The sequence below is a fragment of the Prionailurus viverrinus genome, chromosome B1, assembly GCF_022837055.1.
Source record: "Prionailurus viverrinus isolate Anna chromosome B1, UM_Priviv_1.0, whole genome shotgun sequence".
Lineage (NCBI taxonomy): Eukaryota > Metazoa > Chordata > Mammalia > Carnivora > Felidae > Prionailurus > Prionailurus viverrinus.
The window spans coordinates 149,547,740-149,569,600 of NC_062564.1; the positions used below are offsets into that span (position 1 = coordinate 149,547,740).

The 21,861-nt window shown below is 34.3% G+C and overlaps 1 protein-coding gene and 1 pseudogene across 1 annotated transcript; both read right to left on the bottom strand.

The window, feature by feature from the left end:
* Nucleotides 1-543: 543 nt before the first annotated feature.
* Nucleotides 544-16,774, bottom strand: LOC125164869 (alpha-S2-casein-like). The gene is made up of 13 exons (XM_047857608.1): nucleotides 16,724-16,774; nucleotides 15,313-15,336; nucleotides 14,516-14,539; nucleotides 12,847-12,882; nucleotides 11,596-11,619; nucleotides 11,455-11,499; nucleotides 9,497-9,625; nucleotides 8,955-8,981; nucleotides 7,506-7,532; nucleotides 5,055-5,078; nucleotides 4,926-4,970; nucleotides 3,710-3,838; nucleotides 544-627 (listed from the first exon to the last, which is right to left on the bottom strand). Exons 1-13 carry the CDS (start codon nucleotides 16,772-16,774, stop codon nucleotides 544-546), a joined length of 669 nt encoding a protein of 222 aa, XP_047713564.1.
* A 4,214-nt stretch (nucleotides 16,775-20,988) lies between these two features.
* On the bottom strand, nucleotides 20,989-21,105 carry LOC125165111 (uncharacterized; annotated as a pseudogene).
* Between the last annotated feature and the right edge of the window lie 756 nt (nucleotides 21,106-21,861).

Below are 21,861 nucleotides of genomic sequence, written 5' to 3' on the forward strand. Positions count from 1 at the left end.
GGGTGCTTAGAAAGTTTGTGTTCCCAATGCCTGACTCCCTTCTTCAGTAAGACAATGTAAACTGAGAGGAGTGAGGGTTTGTGGTTGAGGCTATGGCAAGTTATGAGCATGAATGAGAGAGATGGTAGAATGATAGCTGAATAAAACATTGAACCCAACTGTGGTTGGAGAATGTAATCTGTAGTGTTCCAAGTTATCCATTATGAGAAGTAAAATCTAAGTGTACAGTTATGTCAGTGAGCCAAGCTCATTTAAAGTCAATTGTTACAGGACTCTTTATAATATTAAAAGCCTAGTGGGCCAGTCTGAACAATGGAAATGATGATTACACACCAAAGACTGCAATTGAAATTTTATTTTGGGGGAAAAAAGGTGGTTCTATAACTCAGAAAGAATGATGAAAATATCTTAAATAATCATCAGCCCAGTTTGTATGAAACAACAATACACACCCAATACACTCAACATGAACTAACAGGAAAAGTATAAACTATTCGGGAAATATTCTGCACAGTCTTCCTTTGGCTCAACATTTCTGCCCTATTAATAGGTCTGTCCAAGCATGCTGGTAGTAATGAAGTAATATGGTAGATAAGAAAATGTATAAGATAGATTTTCCAGCCGAACCTAAAAGAAAAAAAGACAATCCTGTATTACCTATTAGATTTATTTCCAGAAATAATGTATGTCTGTATATAGAACACACAAATACGCAACCATTCTCATCTGGCAGAATGTTATTATTTATAAACATTTTAAGTTATTTTCTACTACCCAAATGATATTTAGCATGTAGTAGGATTTTAATAACTATTTGTTGAATAATTAATGAGTGGATGAAAGTTAATAGCCAGGTTCTTTAATCTAGCATACAAAAGTAATATTCATATTTATTTATTAAATGGTAAACATTTACATTTTCAGCCAACTTTAATGGAATACTTACTTTTATTTTCCAAAATGTTTATTAGTCATAAAATATTGCTGTTTCCTATATTTTAATTCTTTTGATCTAAGTGCAATATAGATTTTAGTAAAGGAATTTTATTGTGATGAATGACTTTGGGCTGATATTTTAAGAAATCACTTTACAATTATTAAAGTCTTCAGGATCTATTGTACATTTTTTTTTAGTTTCTCTGTTTCTTTTGTAATTTTTGTAATTTTTCTGTCAATTCAGTATCTTCTGCCTTATTCCTGCCTGTCCCCCCACCATTGGCTTGCTTAGTCTATTTCTAATTATATGAGAGGACTTAGTTGAGGACTTAACTCCAATACATCACTTGATCTTCCTGTACTACCATATCTTCATGCCTCTAACTTAGCATTTAGCACATTGTATTGTCATTTTTGCGTCCTTGTGTAGAACAGAGCTTAACGAGGGCAAATTTGGGATCTTATTTCTATCTCTTTCATGTGTCTCACATGATAGAGCACATGATCAGCGTTTTAGAAATGTAGAAAATATATAAATGATGGTAGCAAGGGGAGTATTGCTATTTATAAAATACAACTGTATTTTCAGCTCTTACCCATAGTAGTTACATTAGTATTTTGTAAGTTTATTTTTATTTATTTTGAGAGAGAAAGATAGAGAACATGTTGGGGAGGGTCAGAGAGAGCGGGGGACAGAAAACCAAGCAGGTTCCTTCTGTCAGTGCAGAGCTGGATGCAGGTTTAAACTCACGAACCATGAGATCATGACCTGAGTCAAAATGGAGTTGGACACTTAACCGACTGAGCCACCCAGGCACTGCTGTATTTTTCTCATAGAAGATTGTTTGGTGAATTTGTCTGACTCTTTTTCATTATTAGAAGGACAAAAATGACATGACAAAGCAAATCAAGTTTGTGACAATGTACCTAAAGTTAAAGTATCCTCTCAAAAAATAGCCTATCTGGACTTTGGGTACAGTGTGGCATTGGTAGTGGAAGGTTTGAGCCCTAGGGCCAGAAATCTGTATTAGACTCTTGGCTCTTCAACTTCTGCGGGGTGATCACTAACTTACTTAACCTCCATGGGCCTCAGTTTTCTTATTTCAAATTGGCTGATCATATTAACTACCTCATAGGTTTTTTTTGTAAGCATGAAAGTAGTTAATATAGGCAAAGGACTTAGAACAGTGACCAGCACATGGTAAATGCTTTAATACATTACTGTTATTACTAATTTCTCTGAAGCCTACTTTGCTCTGCTGCGTATAAAAAGAACAAAGCGCTAAATTGAAGGAGACAGAATTCTAAGACAGGAAATAACATATACTGTAAGGAAAATATAAGAAAAATTAAAGGTGAGTACATAAAAGCAACACTAATGTTCATTGGTTTCCTTGGATCTCCACCATGGCTTTAAAGCAGTGGTTACAATATCAAAAAAGTAAACTAGGAAAAGTAGGTTTTGGGTACCAAAAAAAAATGATGATTTTTTTTCCAGAGAAAATGATGCAGAGAATTTATTTTAAAATGGCTTGACTTGTGCAGGAAACTCCCTTGATAATTATGTATTTTCCAAACAGAAATGCTGAGTCTTCACTTCTTGGCTCAACTCAAAGATATGAGTAAACATCTTTGTGGACATTAAGTTTGTGACAGTTTCCGCCCAATGCCAATGCTTCTGGCTGAATGCATCATCAGCTACAGAGAAAATTTCTTATAATTTATTTTCTTAATTTATTTATTATATGTTTTATAAAATATTTATAAAACACATGAAATAGGTACACAGGTAACTTACATTTATGAATCAACAATTCTTATGCAAAATATAAAATACTTCACAAGCCAAATTATTATTTAATTAAAATTGAAACTACATTGCTTAACGATATTAAGGTCACATTCTTCACACAAAAAATTCTATTTTAAATAATTGTTTATGTTTTAAGCTAAAGGCACTTACCAAAAGAAGTAGAAGCTGTTAATTCAAGATTCTTAAAAGTGTCTCTTTAAAAGAGAAAGAAATGACATGTTTTAGCTAAATGTTTATACTAACAAACAAAAATAATATTTAAATCTCCATGGAAATATTTAGAACAGATTTTAGGCATCTCATAGTCAAACTATAGATACCAAATTCTTATTTTCTCTAATAATGTGGAAGATATCTTTAAATGCTACATGTATATCTAAGAAACTAAATCATGTTTTAAAAATATCTGAGGAATGAAGTGACTTATTCAAAATCAAAAGCTTAGTTATGTCAGGTCTTCTGACTCTAAATTCTATATTACTTATATTAAATTGTCAGTTCTCTGGGTTCAATTTCTTGCTCTCTCATTTATTGTTCATGTTGAAAAAGAATGTTTCCTAAGTCACATTTTTAAAAAAAACAATTAAATAAAGGAGAAATGTTAAATACAGCATGGACTACTTTTTAGAATTTCAGATACTTATGTAAAATGGAAATAGTATTCTCTGTTAACTACCGCTAAAAACTGCTGTAGGTATCAATTGAAATTTTATAAGCAAATACATCAGAAATTTAAATCTAATGTAAATGCAATTTATCATTATAATTATTTTTATTATAGCTGTATTTGCACCATATCATTTATAATTCAATTTCCAGCCTAGAAATATTTAATTTTGTTTTATATTCTACTAAATAGAATCTGTTGGAATTTTATTTCTCTATTTCATTTCCTCAGCTTATTTTTACTACAAAAGATAAGTCCATTTTTTAAATTAAAAATGAAAAGGGAGAACTTACCAGAGTAGGGGTAATTTGGTAAGCATTTATCTTATTGTGATTCCATGGTTTCAATGCTGCCTGATATTGCTGAACAGTCTTGAGATATTGGGGCAGGGTGAACTTCTGATAATATTGGTTGATTTTGTTCTAGAAAAAAATGTAAGTAATTGTCTTAATATTTCATGTACCAGAGCATACCTGGACATAACCAAAAAAAACTAAAACTTGGTTTGTTTGGGTAAATTCTAAATGCTACTAAAAGACCTAAACAAAAGAAAGCTAATTCATGAAATGTTATTTCTATATTTGCATTCATAGAATGAACTATAGAATTGAGAAGATTCTTGGTTAATTCAGACTTCAAGCCCAAAATACTTAAAGAAGAAGTACTTGTAAGAAGGCAAGAGGATAATATTCTTTGCTAAAATAAGTTTCTCAGATTGTGGTTGCATTTCCAGGATCAGTAGAAAAACATGGTTTCCTTACAGTAGTATACATAGAATGTGTGATTAGATTTAGTAGAATCTGTGACACTGAACCAATTATTAATCTGAGTGTCACCTTGTAGAAGTAAATGAATTCAATAGAGAGCAATTTGCAGAGAGCCTGTCACCTATTTTATGATTAATATATATTTCCCTCCTCCATGTTCTATTTTGAAGCATCTATGTGGGCCTGACTGTAGATTACTGTAGGGATTAAAACTGGAATTAAGCACAGAGGCATCTCCCTTCAGGATAATTTCCTGTTTTTCTAAAATGGACAGTTGGTGGGTTTTTAGAATAACCAGGGGATAATGGCAGGTGGATACATGCAATGCAATGGTACAGTTGATTCTATGGGAGAATATTTTTCCAACAGTTTTGACAGAGTATAAGGAAGAGTTTTATCGAAATTAGAAATTTATTGGGGCGCCTGGGTGGCGGTGCAGTCGGTTAAGCGTCCAACTTCAGCCAGGTCACGATCTCGCGGTCAGGGAGTTCGAGCCCCGCGTCAGGCTCTGGGCTGATGGCTCAGAGCCTGGAGCCTGTTTCCGATTCTGTGTCTCCCTCTCTCTCTGCCCCTCCCCCGTTCATGCTCTGTCTCTCTCTGTCCCAAAAATAAATAAACGTTGAAAAAAAAATTAAAAAAAAAAAGAAATTAGAATTTATTAAAAACAGTTGTTGAGAGGAATGGAGTTCAGCAATGTTCATCTAGTCCAGTTATGTTATAAATGTTTGTATGGAAAATTTACCCAAAGTGTTAGGTACTTCTTTTCTTCTTCAGTCAGCTCAATTTTCTGTTAATGACAAAAATAAACTGTGATAAATAAAAAAAAATGGGATGGTATTCAGTTAATTTGGTTTGAATGAAAATTACTTACTTTGGTGACTACTTCAGTTGACTCCTTAAGGAAAGAAAATAAGAATCAGCTTTACTTGGATAGCCCACCAGTAATTTCATCTATGTCATTACAGTAGGGAACTAGAGCTAATTATTTTAATAATTAAAGGCCAAGCCATGGCTGCCAAGAAACAAAGTGCTACTTTATAGGAATTTATTATGACTTAAGTGAGTTTTAATATTCATTATCAGAGCATTCTTTTTTTTTTTTAAATTTTTTTTTCAACGTTTTATTTATTTTGGGGACAGAGAGAGACAGAGCATGAACGGGGGAGGGGCAGAGAGAGAGGGAGACACAGAATCGGAAGCAGGCTCCAGGCTCCGAGCCATCAGCCCAGAGCCTGACGCGGGGCTCGAACTCACGGACCGTGAGCTCGTGACCTGGCTGAAGTCGGACGCTTAACCGACTGCGCCACCCAGGCGCCCCTATCAGAGCATTCTTTATGTCAACATAAAGATCCTTGGCTGAAAATATGTTTTGTTTCAAATATTCTATTTACGTTGTTCATATAATGTCAAATTCTCATACAGTATAGGCAGATGCAAACTAAATAGAGGGAGAATGAGTGAGAGAGAAAGAGAGAGAAGAAAGAAAAATGATGCAGGCCTTTGGAGGTATGTGGCAAAACCTGTTTGCCATTTCCAGAAAGACTACTGTTTTTTCTTAGTGCCCACGGGCCCAAGCTTGAGTTTGAGAGAAAGGGTAACACATGTTTGTGAGGCACTGAGGAAGAAGATGTTGGACTGTGCCTCAGGTCACAAGGCTCTGGGCCACAATCCATGCTTCATTTTCTCTTGAGATGTTTTCCCACTATGTTCATGGACTTGACTCATTCTATTACAGCAGGTGTTCTTGTACCTGTGATTTACACGATAAATAACCCAAACCAATATTCAACCCCTAAACAATATGAGAGGGAATCAGGGTAAATTGCAAGATCCTGATTTGCCATTGACTTATTTAAAAAATGCATATTTGCAATGAACCAGAGTTCAGCTATACATTATCAAAAGTATGAGATAGAACAAAACACTTGACTGTGTACATAATTCATTTCAAATCTCTAAAATGATTTTGAGTCTGTATATGTTTCTTATGAAGGTTTGTCTTTATTGCCAATATTTCCTTATTGGATATTTTGATATGGCTCTGTTTAAAAATTAGCAATACTTAATTTACTTAAAATAATTAACCAGTACAGGGAAGCACAGTATTTCTCAATAAACTATTAGGTTATTTTGTTTTATTTATTTTATTTTATTTTATTTTATTTTATTTTATTTTATTTTTTAAAATGTTTATTTATTTTTGAGAGAGAGTGCGTGAACAGGGGAGGGGAAGAAAGAGAGGGAGACAAGAGACAGCAGAATCCCAAGCAGGTCCTGTGCTGTCAACACAGAGCTTGATGTGGGGCTGGAAACCAGGAACCAGGAGATCATCAAGAGTGATGTTTAACCGACTGAGCCACCCAGGTGACCCTTGGCTGTTTCATTCTAAAAGTATCATTTCCCGGGGTGCCCGGGTGGCTCAGTCAGTTGAGCATCCGACTCTTGACTTTAGCTCAGGTCATGATCTCACGATTTGTGGGTTTGAGACCCACCTTGGTCTCTGCACTGAGAGCATGGAGGCTGCTTGGGATTCTGTCTCCCTCTCCTCCCTCCCCACCCCTTTCTTTCTCTCTCTCATGAAATAAATTTTTTAAAAAAGTATCATTTCCCTCACTAGATGAGCTGCTAGAAGATTTCTTAAGAAATAAGATCATCATTATCCTTATCATCATCAAAATTTGGGGACCAAGGTAATTAAATCCTTAGCAGTATATTCTTAATATTTATGAAATTAAAGATCTTTCTGGGGGCACGTGGGTGGCTCAGTAGGTTGGGCTTCTGACTTCGGCTCAGGTAGTGATCTCAGGGTCTGTGAGTTCGAGCCCCCAGTCTGGCTCTGTGCTGACAGCTTGGATCCTGGAGCCTGCTTTGGATTCTGTGTCTCCCTCTCTCTCTGCCTTTCCCCCACTCACACTGTCTCTCTCTGTCTCTCAAAAATGAATAAATGTTAAAAAAATTAAATAAAAGATTTTTCTCATATTACAAGCATATTAGTACAATAGGTGAAAAAGGATTGCAGTAAAATTTCAGTTAAAAAAATAATAAAAACTAGTTTTGTTCGTTTTGTTTTTTTTAAGAAGCAGTGGAAATCGCATATTTATGCCACAAGGAAGAGTCTTGTTTACATGCAAGAAAGAATTTAAGCTACTTGAGAAACCCAACATTAAAAGGTAGAGAGAAATTGTATTTTTAAGTAACTTAAAAATATCACTCTGTTTTATTAAAAGAAGAGCATTTTATATAGGCCTAATTATTACTACTTTAATATTAGCTTTGAAAAAATATGAATTAAATATAGCTTTATATAGTATCAATACTTTACCATATCAACAGTCTTCCCTGAGGTTTCCTTAAAGAAATAAAAAAAGAATTAGATACTTTATTCCCACTGTATTGATTATACATAATTTACTCTTTTTTTTTTTCAACGTTTATTTATTTTTGGGACAGAGAGAGACAGAGCATGAACGGGGGAGGGGCAGAGAGAGAGGGAGACACAGAATTGAAACAGGCTCCAGGCTCCGAGCCATCAGCCCAGAGCCTGACGCGGGGCTCGAACTCACGGACCGCAAGATCGTGACCTGGCTGAAGTCGGACGCTTAACCGACTGCGCCACCCAGGCGCCCCCATAATTTACTCTTGAATATATAGGGAAAAAACTCCTCTTTCATAAAGAGGAAGAATATAATTAAACTTATTTTTATTGATTCTTTTAATCGTGGTTACATACCCAAGATCTAAGATCACCTAAGATCTAAGATCACCTAGGATCTAAGATCTAAGATCACGTAAATATATATACATTTAAAAATTTGTTTTTTAATGTTTATTTATTTTTGAGAGAGCAGGGGAGGAACAGAGAGAGAGGGTGACAAGGAATCTGCAGCAGGCTCCAGGCTCTCAGCTGTCAGCACAGAGCCAGGTGTGGGGCTTGAACCCATGAACTGTGAGATCATAACCTGAGCCAGATTCTGGAGCTTAACTGACTAAGCCACCCAGGTGCCCCTATATTTCTTAAACGAATGATGAATGACATATCTCATTAATGAAACAACAAGTAGATAAATAAATCTTATCTTACTGGTATGCATAACTGCATTATTTTCCTGCCTATGTAAATATAAAATAAATAATACTTATTGTATAGCCATAACAAAATAAAAAATAATTTCTTAAATATATTTAGTATAAATGGTTTTGATTTATTTCCTGAGATAAGCTGCCAGATTCCTTTAAAATTTCTTAAATTACACATTTTAATCTTATTTTAAAAATTGTTATATTTTCGTTTCTTTTTTGGACTTTTAAAACTAGGCTATTTCTTGGATGATATGAAAATGACTTTAGTCATTTGTGATATGCAGGAAGACATTTGGAAAATAACACTTTGTATAGATCTGAATGAACAAGAGTCCTTATCGAGAATGATATTTTGGATTCCTCCCACTTCATTTGCAAATTTTAAGATATACACCAGATCTCTTGGTGTGGTAGCAGTATTAATGAGTGACCTTTAAAAAAGTAGTAGTATTAAAATTTTTCATAAAGTCTCCTAGCACAAATCTAATCTTCATATCTTTGGATGTGTACATTTTTTTTCTGCCCTCCCCAAATTTTTCATGGAGATCTGAAGTGCCAATTCTCCTATATTCTGTAAGTCTAAATTTATTGCTTAAGAAAACTGGAACAAAGACTGTTTAGGACAGTGCATATTAAGTGTCTAATATCTTGCTAGTTACTGAGATATTATCTTTATAGTAAAATGCCTTACCTCACTGGTGGAGAGCTGTTCTCTGTTCTGTATATATGTATATAAAAAAGAAAAAGGGCAAGGGAGATTTCGTTATTTATTTTCAAATGAAGAAATCTCCTTAATACAAAACTGTTTTATAAAACAAAATGGAAGAGTACTTGGAACTTGGGCAAGTTACTTCACTTCCCTGCATTTTCTTACATTATTGTCTTTTTTGCTACGTAAAGATAATGATAATCTATCTCTCTCCTACATTAAAGAATTGTTTGAGGAACCAAGAAAAATGATATATGAGCAAACATTAAGGACATGGATACTAAATTTAAACGAAATTACTTATTTTTCATTATGGTTACAATTGTATATGTTACTACAATTTGGACTGTATTGTTTGTAATTTAATTTCTGGACTATAATATTTTATTGTTCTGTGTTCTCAGTTAGAACTTGTTGGGTATCTAGCCATTTTACATATCTTTATCCTGATCTCATCCCTTACCAAAAACAAAAATAAAAGCAAACAAAAAAGAAAAACAGTAAATCAAAAAAGCAGCACTTACCACAGAGGGAATAAAGGAATAGGCTCTTCTCTCAATCTGATCCCATGGGTTCATAACAATCTGAGGTTGATGAAGAGCTTGGAGATATTGGAGGAAGTTCAAATTCTGATAAAATTGGTTGATTTTGTCCTAGAAAGAAGGAAAATGATGAATATTGAGTCCAATGATAAGTCCAATATTGAATCTCCTCCATGAGTCAAAGCAGGTCTCCACAGAACCAAATTACACAGATAATTTGTAAATGGTGGCAAATTTACCTAACAAAAGAATAATCTAGTCACTTAAAACTTGTAACTGTGTTTACATTTGCAGTAAATTGCAGAATTAAAGAAATCATCTGTTTTTTTTTTTTTTTTAATTTTTTTTTCAACGTTTATTTATTTTTGGGACAGAGAGAGACAGAGCATGAACGGGGGAGGGGCAGAGAGAGAGGGAGACACAGAATCGGAAACAGGCTCCAGGCTCTGAGCCATCAGCCCAGAGCCCGATGCGGGGCTCGAACTCACGGACCGCGAGATCGTGACCTGGCTGAAGTCGGACGCTTAACCGACTGCGCCACCCAGGCGCCCCAAGAAATCATCTGTTTAATTAAGGCCTCCAGAACAATACCTTGTGTGAAAAGAACAAATGCATAAGGAAAGAAAAAGACATTTTTTTGAATTAAAGGTAAGTGTCTGTCATTTCTTTCCCACGTGTATAAAAATTCTGGTCTGCAGTCAGATAGAACTGAAGTTTAATTCCCTTGATCCTGGTCACTGGAATCCATGACCCTGATCATATTGCTTAATCTCTCTGAGCATTACTTACCATGCAGGATTATAGCTGTTAAAATATATAGCAGTTTTCATAGTACCTACTATTTATAAGAATATAATATAAATAAGGTAAAATGAAATATCTATCATCTATATCTATCTATCATTTAACTATGTCTATCCTGCTCAATAAAAATTCTAGTAAATGCCAGAGCCTTTGATCTGACTCTAAAGATTTTTTTTTAGAGATTAAATATGAAATGACAATAGCATCTTTCCTTAAAATTTTCATTTCATAGAGATTGAAAGTAAATGGGTATATAAAATATCATTTGGTAGAATTGCCTGGGTATAATTATTGGATAAATCCACAACATTAAGAGTGGTACAAGGCAGAATGCTACTGGAAGCATTTTTAACAAAGTATAAGAATGGCCTTTACAGTAATTACAGTTTCCTAAAAAGAGAAGTTTTATTTGGAGAGTGCCATTTTTAGTGTTCAAAGAAAGACTATTTGTGTTTTAAAAAAGTTTAGAAGGAATGTCTATTCTGTATAGCGATATGATAACAATACTTACCACTTTTTTAGATGCATCTACTGTGTTCCAAACATTTTTAAACATAATTCATGTACATATCATCTAATATTATTCTGCAGAGTCAATATGACTATCTTCACTTATAGTTGAAGAAACTATAGCTTGGAGAAATTAAGTAATAACTTGAGAAATTATGAATGGAACACAAATTGCTGAACTCCAAAGTGTGCGCTCTTCCCTTGTGCCTATGGCAAAGTTTTCTAGTTCATAGAGGATGGATTATATGATGTATGGCATGGAAACCTTTACTCTTGAGATATCTATCTATGATGCATGCCATTGTCAAAAGTTGAGTGGGCAATAATGTCATACTTCAATTATGCTGGTATCTAACTTCCATCATTTAAACTTGAAACTAATCTTCCGAGGTTTGTAACTCTTTCAACATCGGCCGGATAATTGTTCAACACTTATTTTTCTTAAAACACAGCCACAAATTTGACAACATAGCAGCCAGAAATTAAAGTAACAAAAATAGACAAAAATGCCTACTATAAATTTGAGGGTAAATATCTGATCGGTATACAATGAGTTATGTGAACATTTGGGAGAAGACATAGCCGTAGTTAGATGGTTGAAACTGTGATTTGTATGAGAAATTTACCAGTTGCTGTAGGTAGATCTTTTTTTCCACAGTGGGCTTAGCTTTCTGTTAGGAAAACAAAAGCACTTGCTATAAAAATTCACAAAAAGAAAACACTGCTAAGTGACATAAATCCATTTTGTTTGAATGAACATTGCTTACCTCTGTGAGAACTTCAGCAGACTCCTTAGGGGAAGAAGAGAAGAACTACTGTAACTGCATGACTTCACCTTAGAGTTGTACTAGAGTGGTAAGGGTCAATTTATTGGAATATTTGGGGCCCATGCCACCGCTACTGAGAAATATACCGTTTGTATTATGAATTCAATAAATTAAAACATTCATCCTCAGAGCCCTTGCTTTGTGTCAAAGTCATAGAAGACAAAAGTTATTTATAAGTGACCATTGGCTCTCCATTTGAGTTACCAATTTGCAGTTTAAGAAAGAGTAAAACATGCTTCCTAGACATATGTAGAAAGATTTCAGGCTCGGCCTCAGGCCACAGGGCTCAGGGCCACAACTAAGCCTCTTATTTTCCCAGGCATGTTTTCACATTATGCTTTTTGCTTGGATATTTCTACCATATGAGTTATTTCTGAAACCAGTGACCCACACATCTTAATGCCTTCCCTTAATCACCCCCTTTAGACAAGAGGTTCTCAAATTTAAAGTATATCAGAACAATGCCTGGGCGATTCTGATGCTGCTAATTGAGAAGTAACACTTTGAGAACTACTGCACTAAGCAATATTGAGAGGCTTTTCAAGATAAAACTATGTTGAAGGCAAATGGTAGGCTCTTGATTTGACATGAGCTTGATTTAAAATGCACTTTTCTCTGGAGTCAGATATCTGATGCCTCTATGAAAGGCACCAATGTACATTGTGGTGTAGATAGCCACTTTCAATCCCTTTGGGTAAGTGATTTCTCCACTGTTTACCCTATTTGTGACTTTAACAAGTTAATGCACACTTTGCTGGAAATCTGGTATTTCTTGATGAACTTGCTATTTGATGTTAAAAGAAAAGGGCTCTTACTTCACTAGATGACCTGCTAGAATATTCCTTGAAAGATAATAATAAATATCAAAGTCCAGCCACCATAAGAAATCCTCAGGATTATTCTTGAATATTAGAAGTTACTGGGGATATTTCTCATATCACCTAGATGGTCATTAATATGATAAGTTAAAAGGATTAACATAACAGCAATAAAACCAGGTTCATGGTTGCTCATTATTAATCACCTTTGGAAAACACGTGGAAGAGATAAAAATGATCTTGTGATTAAATGGAAGTGTCTCAAAAGAATATGGACCAATTTAGGTGGATACTAGTAAGGTGAGCAGGGAAAAATTGTCATTTTTAAGAACTTACATATCTCTTTCCAGTTTTATTAAAAGAGGATACTTACAGAAATTCCCAATTCATTTATGTTTCTTGTGATTTCCTTGAAGAGAGAAGAAAAATAATTATATTTTTTATCTCCACAGCATTGTTTATAAACATTTTCTCCTGATCATAAAGGGAAAAATTCCTCTTCCATAAAAAGAAATGTTAAATAGATTCATTTTAATTGTATGAGTTTTGTATGAATTATATTAGAATTTCCCATTTGGTGACAAACATACAATCAGCAGTATTTATTGTCATATTTATTGTATGTATTGTATCTCCAGAGAATGTTATATTTATTATTATATCCCTACAGACTAAACGAGTGTTTGAGACATAGTTCTTGTTCAGTAAATTGGCCAAAAGACTGAATGAATACACAAGATTAATTTAGGCAATGCATGGATAAACTTTTTTTTTTTTCATTTTAGTAGTCACTATTTATTTCATTCTATATTGTAAAAAATATATCAGGTCAACTAACATTTGTCTTGGAAGTAAATATATATTGCTTCTATGATAAATTCATTTAAGTTTAAATGAGTCAATTTGAAGAAAATATTACAGTAGGAAATAGCTTTTAAAAAAGAAAATGTTAGGGGTGCCTGGGTGGCTCAGTCGGTTGAGTGTCCAACTTTGGTTCAGGTCATGATGTCATGGGTTGTGGTTTCGAGCCCCACATCAGGCTCGCTGCTGTTAGTGCAGAGCCCACTTTAGATCCTCTGTCCCTCTCGCCTGCCCCTCCGCCACTCACACACACTCTCTCTCTCAAAAGTAAACAAACAAACAAACATTTAAAGAAGAGAGACTAGTTTAAAAAAATAAAAAAAAAAAAAGAGAAAGGCAAATGTTAAGTTTGAAGCTTTTAGGAATGAAAACCATTAAAAGATAAGTCCTCCATTCCTCACAGAATGTGGAAATCAGTGTATTAGTTGATCCATGCAAAAATATATTTCCTCCAATTGAATTATTCGTAGAATTAGGGTAAGAGGGTGCAATTTTAGTGTCATTCTTTTAAAAAATCTTGGTCTTCAAATTTGATTCACTTGGAATATGTTTTCCAAACCTAGGTTAACGTCAATGTTTTTTTTTTCAAAGTAATATAATATTTTTGCTTCACATTGTCCTACAGATGTGAAATCAATATATACTTCACAGGATGTGGGACAAATGTCTCCCCCCCAAAAAGAAAACAATACCAAGAATGATCACATTTACTGAAATGAAGTATAATATTCTTGGTCATAATGTGATATCAAGAAAAATCAACTTCGTGAACAAAGTGTACAGAATTAGGGAACAAAGGTAAAGATGATGGACCATTAAAAAGAAACTCAAAGATATTCTGCTTTAATAGCATGTCTTGCAGGTTCTAGCCCACAAATCTTTTCCTACTATCCCTTTCATGTTAGTCCACAGCATTTTGGTAAAGCAATGGAAAGTCTCGCCATTTTTACAATTATAATTAAAAATAATACTCATTTTGGGTTAATGAGAAAATGACCCATGTTTGAGAGAAAAAGATACCTCATCAATCAGGAGTAATAGATTAAAAAATTAAACTTTACCTTACTGAGATGAATGAACACTTTCTTTTCCTGTTTAAATTTCTATAGAACAAATAACTTCTTTTATAGTGTTGATTAAATAAAAAAGTAAAATTATATGTAATTTAAGTTAGGACTTACTTTTTGGGAGATGCTGATAGATTCCTTAGGAAAAAAAAAAACAATATGACTTACTTACCTAGATTATATTCATACTAGCAATAAATTGTCAATCAACAACTGTTAGGTAGATAACATTGAGTCTCTGCCTAGGTTAAAGAACAAAATTGATCAAAGTTTCACTCCCTCTATGTAATTAACTTACTATATTTCAGATAATGAGCTCATTCCACACTATTTTCAGTTATGAATAGCTGAATCAAAAACTTTCCTAAATATCATCCACAGAGAAGAAAAGAGAAGATTTTCTATTTTCACTGTACAATTTCCAATTTTCTTTTATTTTCATTACTTTTTCTTTGATATTTTTTAAAGAGACAAAATATATCACAGGAGACAAGAAAATCCTTTAGTAACATTCAAAATTCTGTGGACACCTGTTATGCACCTATGGATAGAGTCATTTGGAAATTAGCACTTAATATGGATCCAGAAAAACATGAGTCTTTATTGCAGAAACATAAAATGGATTCACAAAATATACAGTGTTTATCATGACTTCTGAGCGAATACCATTAATATTGAGACAACTTAGGAAAAAACCCAGAAACTTAATCTTGGTAATTAGAATTTAGAGCTTTGGTCTTGGTCTTTATTCATCTCTCTTTTTTTTTTTTTTATGGTTGCATTTCCAATTTTTTTTCTGGCACTATAGTTGTAGTCTTATTGGTAAAAAAAATATTGTAAAGACTTACAAGTTCAGTGCATTTATGTTTTGACTAGGTGAAAGGATTTTATGTTTTATTAAAATGTCTTACCTCACTGGAGGAGTGATGTTCCATCTTTTGCATTAAAAAAAAAACAAATTTCAGTTTTATTGGTTATTTTAAAGTGAAAATCTGTCTTGTTGTTCTTGTTTTGGGGATATGGAGCTTCTAGAAATCCATTTCTGGGAATGCTTAGGGTTTAGTGGGATGTTTCCCATAATATTAATAGATAAATCATTTTATACATCAAATAAGTCATTGTTATGGCTTAACATATTTCTTACTTTTAGGAAATGATTGGGTTCTTGGTTTTTAAGTATTAATCCTGTCACAGCCTAAAATACAAATGTAGATGTGCTACAGAATATTAAAATGTTATAACACCATGATATTATATTTTATTTAGTTTATGTTGATTTCTAGATTTAATTAATCTTAAAGAAAAGATTGAGGACAATTACTGACTTAGAGAGAAAGGGAGAAGTGTGGCTAAGACTAGTAGATTATAGGCAGAAGAAATAATCAAACTTGGTGTAAGATTTCTCATTGAAGTGTTATTATGATTATTTTTTCTATTTACCTAAATGGAATTCTTACCCTAATTTTGTTCCTGAATTGGCTTTGAATTTAAGAAATAACAAAAAAAAAACCTCTTCAAGATATATATGTGAGATAGGAAACAGAGGATGCAGAGAATTCTGATCACCTTAAGGTATGGTGCAGTTGTGGGGAGGGAGATATTGGGTATGGAAGAGGGATTGACAGTGGGGGTAGAAGCGAAAGGAAAAAATCAGTTACTTCTGAGGAATTTAGTAGATTCCACATGTGTGTTTTCAAAGCACTTCATTGACATGACATGTCTAGTCCACTGTATCATTTTGTGGTATATTTACTATATTCTCACTGGAAGAATACGATGCCTTGAGAAGTTAAGGGATTATTTTGCAGTAAGTTATTTGGCAGTGATTTTCAAAGTGAACCACTCTTTAACACATCACTGTTTCCTGTCTAAACAGATTCTGAACTACTGTAACCAAGAATAGTGAAATTCTGACCCTTCCTTGAGAGGTGGTTTTTGGGTCTACATTTTATCTGTGGCTTTCCTACACTTTTCAAGGTATACTTGTTTTATCTCAATATATTTCTTACTTTTAGGAAGCGGTTCTTGGAGTCAAAAAATGTTCCCCAGTACATTCAAGCAGATATGGGAGGAAGTTCATGCCTTTTAACCTATAGCTAACATCTCCTTCATCCTATAAGGAGAGTACTTTATAAAAAGTGTTTTTGTCCACCTTGATAACTTGTATAAGGCAAGGCCAATCAAACCTCTGATTATAGGTTTTAAAAGTCACACACTTGTCTCTATTTCTTGCTCCCTACCCTTGCCATCGTCTGCATAAAAGATTCACTCTTCTTATATTTAAATAAGAATAGATAATCATAAACATGTCATTATACTTACATGCTTTGCAAGAGCAGTAGCCAAAAGGCAGGTAAGAAGGAAGAACTTCATGTTTACTTAGTTCTGTAAAATAGGTATATAGCAAGTTAATAAGTTTTATTCTCCTGAAAAATTACACATTTTCTCAATAATTGTACATTAATTTAGCCTTGTTCCAGGCAATTAGGAAGGTCTAATGAAAACTTTGATAAAAGCAGATTCACTTGAGAAACACATGGATATGAACATGACAAGTTCTTTATAAAGAGAAATTTTATTAACAGAATATAATGTGAAATCTTGGTTTCTAAAATGTCGAAGTTCCTTTTTGGGTATAGCAAGTTAGTAGTTTTTTTTTTTTGCCCTATATGTAATTGGTTAATTAGTTTACTAACTTACTCATTCAATGACTAGTTGCTACATACAACATATCAGACATGAAGATACAGTGATGAAAAATAAGTACACTCTATCAGGCCATTTATTTATAACTCTTCCTCAATCTTGTGGATAAGGACTATCAGAAGTATAAAATAGAAGAGAAACTCATGTTTAAACAGATATCAGGTGCATCAAAACATGCAGTCTGGCTCCTTCATGAGAAGTAGCAGGTGGAAATAATATTGTGATGGGTGCAAGGAGGTCTGGGTGCCTCCCAGTCTGAGACAGGCTGCTGAAGCTTGAATAAATCATTAAACATCACGCACCTCATATATGTAGCAAAAGAGAGACTGCTAATGAGACTGATTTCTGTAATCCCTTCCAGCTCAATCTCTAATACCATGACTATGTGTTAGTCCACAAGGTTTGCTGACTACATATCAACTTCACTCTCCTATTTGTTAAACAAAGAACTGAAAAGTGAAACAATTATTCTAATGCATTGTTTATATATAACAGTGTCTTACTGTCTAGATCAACACATTAAATTGATTATTTTTAAAGAGTAAGATTTTGTTTTACTCAAATAGTATTAAGTTTGCTGGTGATCTTTACCTATGCACTTCTGGGGAATGTGTACATATAGGCATTACTCTGTCCTAGGATTTGCATTGCCTAAATTTCTAATTAATTTCTCATTTTTACTAAAAATCTCAGGTATATTTGTTTACTGTTACAAGATGATGCATAGGATGTTCGTTTTAGAAGCATTTCATAGTGATAATGCTTTATAATATTATAAACATCATTTTGCCTCTTAAAATATGACATAAATTTATTTTATAACAGCTTACTTCAATTCTACTTAGACATTTGGTTCTCCAGGGATAAAAGAAATTGGAACGTAGATGCTGAGAGTTAAAGTAATGTTTTTAGCATATTGATAAATGAGAAACATAGAAATTGTTGCAGTTACTGAATACCTGCTATATGCCAGACATTGTAGTAGTTACATTACAAATATTATCTCTGGTCTCCAGAGCAGCTATGTTGGGTTACTGTGTCTGATTAACACATGAAAGAAGTGATCCAGGAGTCCACATCTTAAATACACAGAACCCTGGATTTCCAAAAACCTCATTATGATGACCTAGCTCTTAAAATAAGACTTTGGCACTTCGTAATAAGATAGAGTAGTATAATAAGCATTTTATGGTGTCTATACATTAATTGTACCCAGAAGCACTGAAGAGTAGCTAAATCAGTAGCTTATGTTCTAAAACAATTTCTCAAAGGACCTTAAAGTACACTGACATTAATTTCTTTAAAAATATTTTTTAGAACTATGTTATTAGATTTTACAATATTATAATGCATGTAGAATAACAAAAAGGATAAGTGAAAAATATTACCTTGCTTCTTAAATGGAAGACAAGAAGTACAGGCAGTCGGATATCTGAAATGGGTTATCACTCACTATTTAAACCTAGTTCCTTCATGATATGGTAATTCTGTGGTTTAAAATACCTAAAAAGGGTTTGAATTCTGAGAAGCCGTGATGATTAGAAGTAGTTTCTCCATCCAATATTTGTACCACATATTCCAAGGAGCACTTCCACTTAGCTTGATTTAGAACATGATAACAGGAAATGAGGATGTTATAATGTGTGGTGATTATTCCGTGTTTGTGCAGCTTACCTCTGCCATGTACTGGTTAAGTGGTTCATGATAAGTATTTATTTTTTTCCTAGAGGCACACCAGTGTCCCTTCTTATCAAAAACATCTTGAACAAATACCTAAAGTGACATTTGGGATATGTTAATTAAAATGTCATTAACGTATGAAAAATAATACTCCTTATATTTATTGCTTACCATTTGCCACCACTAAACATGGTTATCGTATGTAAGTCCATGCGATGTAACGGGAAACTCAGAAGTCCTACGAACTAGCGGTAACTTTAATAAGGATTTACAGTCTTAACTTGTCTCAGTAGTTTCTGAATCTGTAAAATATTAATAGTCATGCTGAATCCAATTATAAATTGTAACAATTAGCCACAATTTATGCAAAGTGAATTGGTATCTACATGGCACCTACTTTTTCACAAGTCACAAAATGAAATGGCTGTAGTAACCAATCAGATTACATGTGTACTGAAGGTAGGTCCAGGTTTAAGGAAAATAAAGTATTGTGGGGACTGTAGCCTTCCTGAAAGTTCAAGCCTAGCCTGAAGGAAAAAGCCAATACTCAGCTCCAGTCAATTTTGACATGTAATATACATGCTCTATAGCTGCCACATCTTCCATTTTTTTTTAACGTTTATTTTATTTATTTTTGAGACAGAGAGAGACAGAGCATGAACGGGGGAGGGGCAGAGAGAGAGGGAGACACAGAATCCGAAGCAGGCTCCAAGCTGTGAGCCATCAGCCCAGAGCCCGACACGGGGCTCGACCTCACTGACCGTGAGATCGTGACCTGAGCCGAAGTCGGACGCTTAACCGACTGAGCCACCCAGGCGCCCCTCTTCCATTTTTTTTAAAGATAAGCCAAGCACTTCATTACTTATTCAGAATTCTTTGTGTATTGATTGTAACGAATTAAAATTCTTTAAAAATATTGTGTCTGCTGACAGAACCAAAACACAACTGGATCTTGCCCAAGTGCTGCCAATTTGAGATTTCTGGAGAAAATGCTTGTTCCTAGGCTCACGTAATTATTAGAAACGGAATCATTTTGGAAAACCGAGTCTTCTGATTTGCTGAAGCATTGATGTTTAAGTATCAAGATGGTAAAATCCCTAATAATTTTGTGTAGAAATCTTTGTAAAATTTACCACACACATGACTACCCTCTCAACCCTAGGGAAGACCAATTATTAATATTTGGTATTAACCACATATAGCTTTTCCCCCATGGGATTATGTTTCATGGAACTGCCATTTTTTCATCTGTTTCAGATTTTTAATTTTTTTAAATGTTTATTTATTTTTGAGAGAGAGACAAAGCACAAACAGGGGAGGGGCAGAGAGAGACAGGGGAAGACACAATCTGAAGTAGGCTCCAGGCTCTGAGCTGTCAGCACAGAGCCCGATGCGGGGCTCAAACTCACGGACTGTGAGATCGTGACCTGAGCCGAAGTCAGAGGCTCAACTGACTGAGCCACCCAGGTGCTCCATTTCAGATTTGTATGACTCTTTTTCTGCTGCCTATCAATCATCTTTTGTTTGTTTGTTTGTTTGTTTTTGTTTTGTTTGTTTTTGTTTTTGAAATCATTTAAGTAACTTTGTCCTCTGGAGAAGAAGAAATCGGACTTTTCATTGTTGCATATCTGCCACTTTAGTTGGTCTGACACTTGGTTGATATTTAGTAAACGCTTTCATTTCACTTAACAACCAGGACTACTTGCCTTCAGCAGCAACAGCTTCTGCTCTTATTGCTTTCAGTTTTTGAGACCATAGAAACCAGACAACCATGCTTGTTGATTTCTGTGACTCTCCCAGTAACTGTTCTATGGGTTCCTTCATTATAAGACATGAGTCCATCTGCTCCTCTCCCAATCCCTAAGAACTTACCTATATGTTTATCCCCTTCTCCTCTTAAAGTTTTATTTGCTTCATTTGTACTTGCTCCTTTGCTTAGTCTACAGTATCCTCAATTCTTCAGTTTACAGGTCCCATGTCATCATTCTGTGCCACCCACGCTGGCTACATTATGCATTTCTCCTTTCACTCATCACCAAACTTCCTGAAGGACTTCATACTTGTAGCTTCTTCCTTCTAACCTTCAATCCATTGCTTCTGCACCAGTTTATCTTCCATTGGCTAGATAATTGCAACGAATTTCCTTATATGTCTTCCATTTTCTTGTTATCTCTACAATGCACTTTCCACACCTTTCTCACAAATATTTTCTTTCTAAAATGTATGTAACAAATCATGTTACTCAACCAAAACATTTGTATAGTTTCTGATAAGAACAGATACTACACTTGATCTTAGCCGAAAGGTCAAGGAGCGCTGTATGGTTTCTTATACTGTCTACGGTAATGTTCAAGATATTTAACAGAGAATTCAAGATCATTCAGAATCTTCCCAGGAGACATTCTGACCCCACTTCCTGACATTTCTTATGCCTTATCACAATCTTTCCAGAGCACGCTATGGATCTGTGTTAGAGCGCACTATGACTGGGAATGGCCTTCTATCACATTCTCTGCCTTGTAAATGCAAATGAAATTTGAACCATCTCTGAAAAGGTCTCCCAAATCTTTGATATACTTGAATTTTTCATATATGCTATCAACAAAATATTTGTACAGATGCTGAAGTTGAAAATGTAGTCAAGGCTCTCTACTTAATTCAGTGAACAATTCTTGAGTACTTAGTGTGTGCCAGGAGTTATCCTAAGCATCTGGAAGAAAGCTATGAACAAAAGAAAACATGGTTTTCATGAAGTTTATATTTTAACTGGTTGAGATATTAACACATGATAAATAATAAAGCATTGGTTCAATCACTGCATGCTATGGGAAAACTGAATTGAAGATACTGGATAGAAAACGGTCGTAGGGATGAGGTGTTCATTATCTAGTAAGATGGCCATGAAAGGACTCCCTGAGCAGAAAAGTAAAAATTTGAAGGAAGGAAGAAAGTAAACCTTGCAGATATTTCAGAAGGAACTCATCTGCAAAGGTCCTAGAATATAAGTATGCCTGGCAAGTTTCAGAAATATTGAATAGACCAGTATGGTTGGAAAATAGTGAATTTGGTGGAAT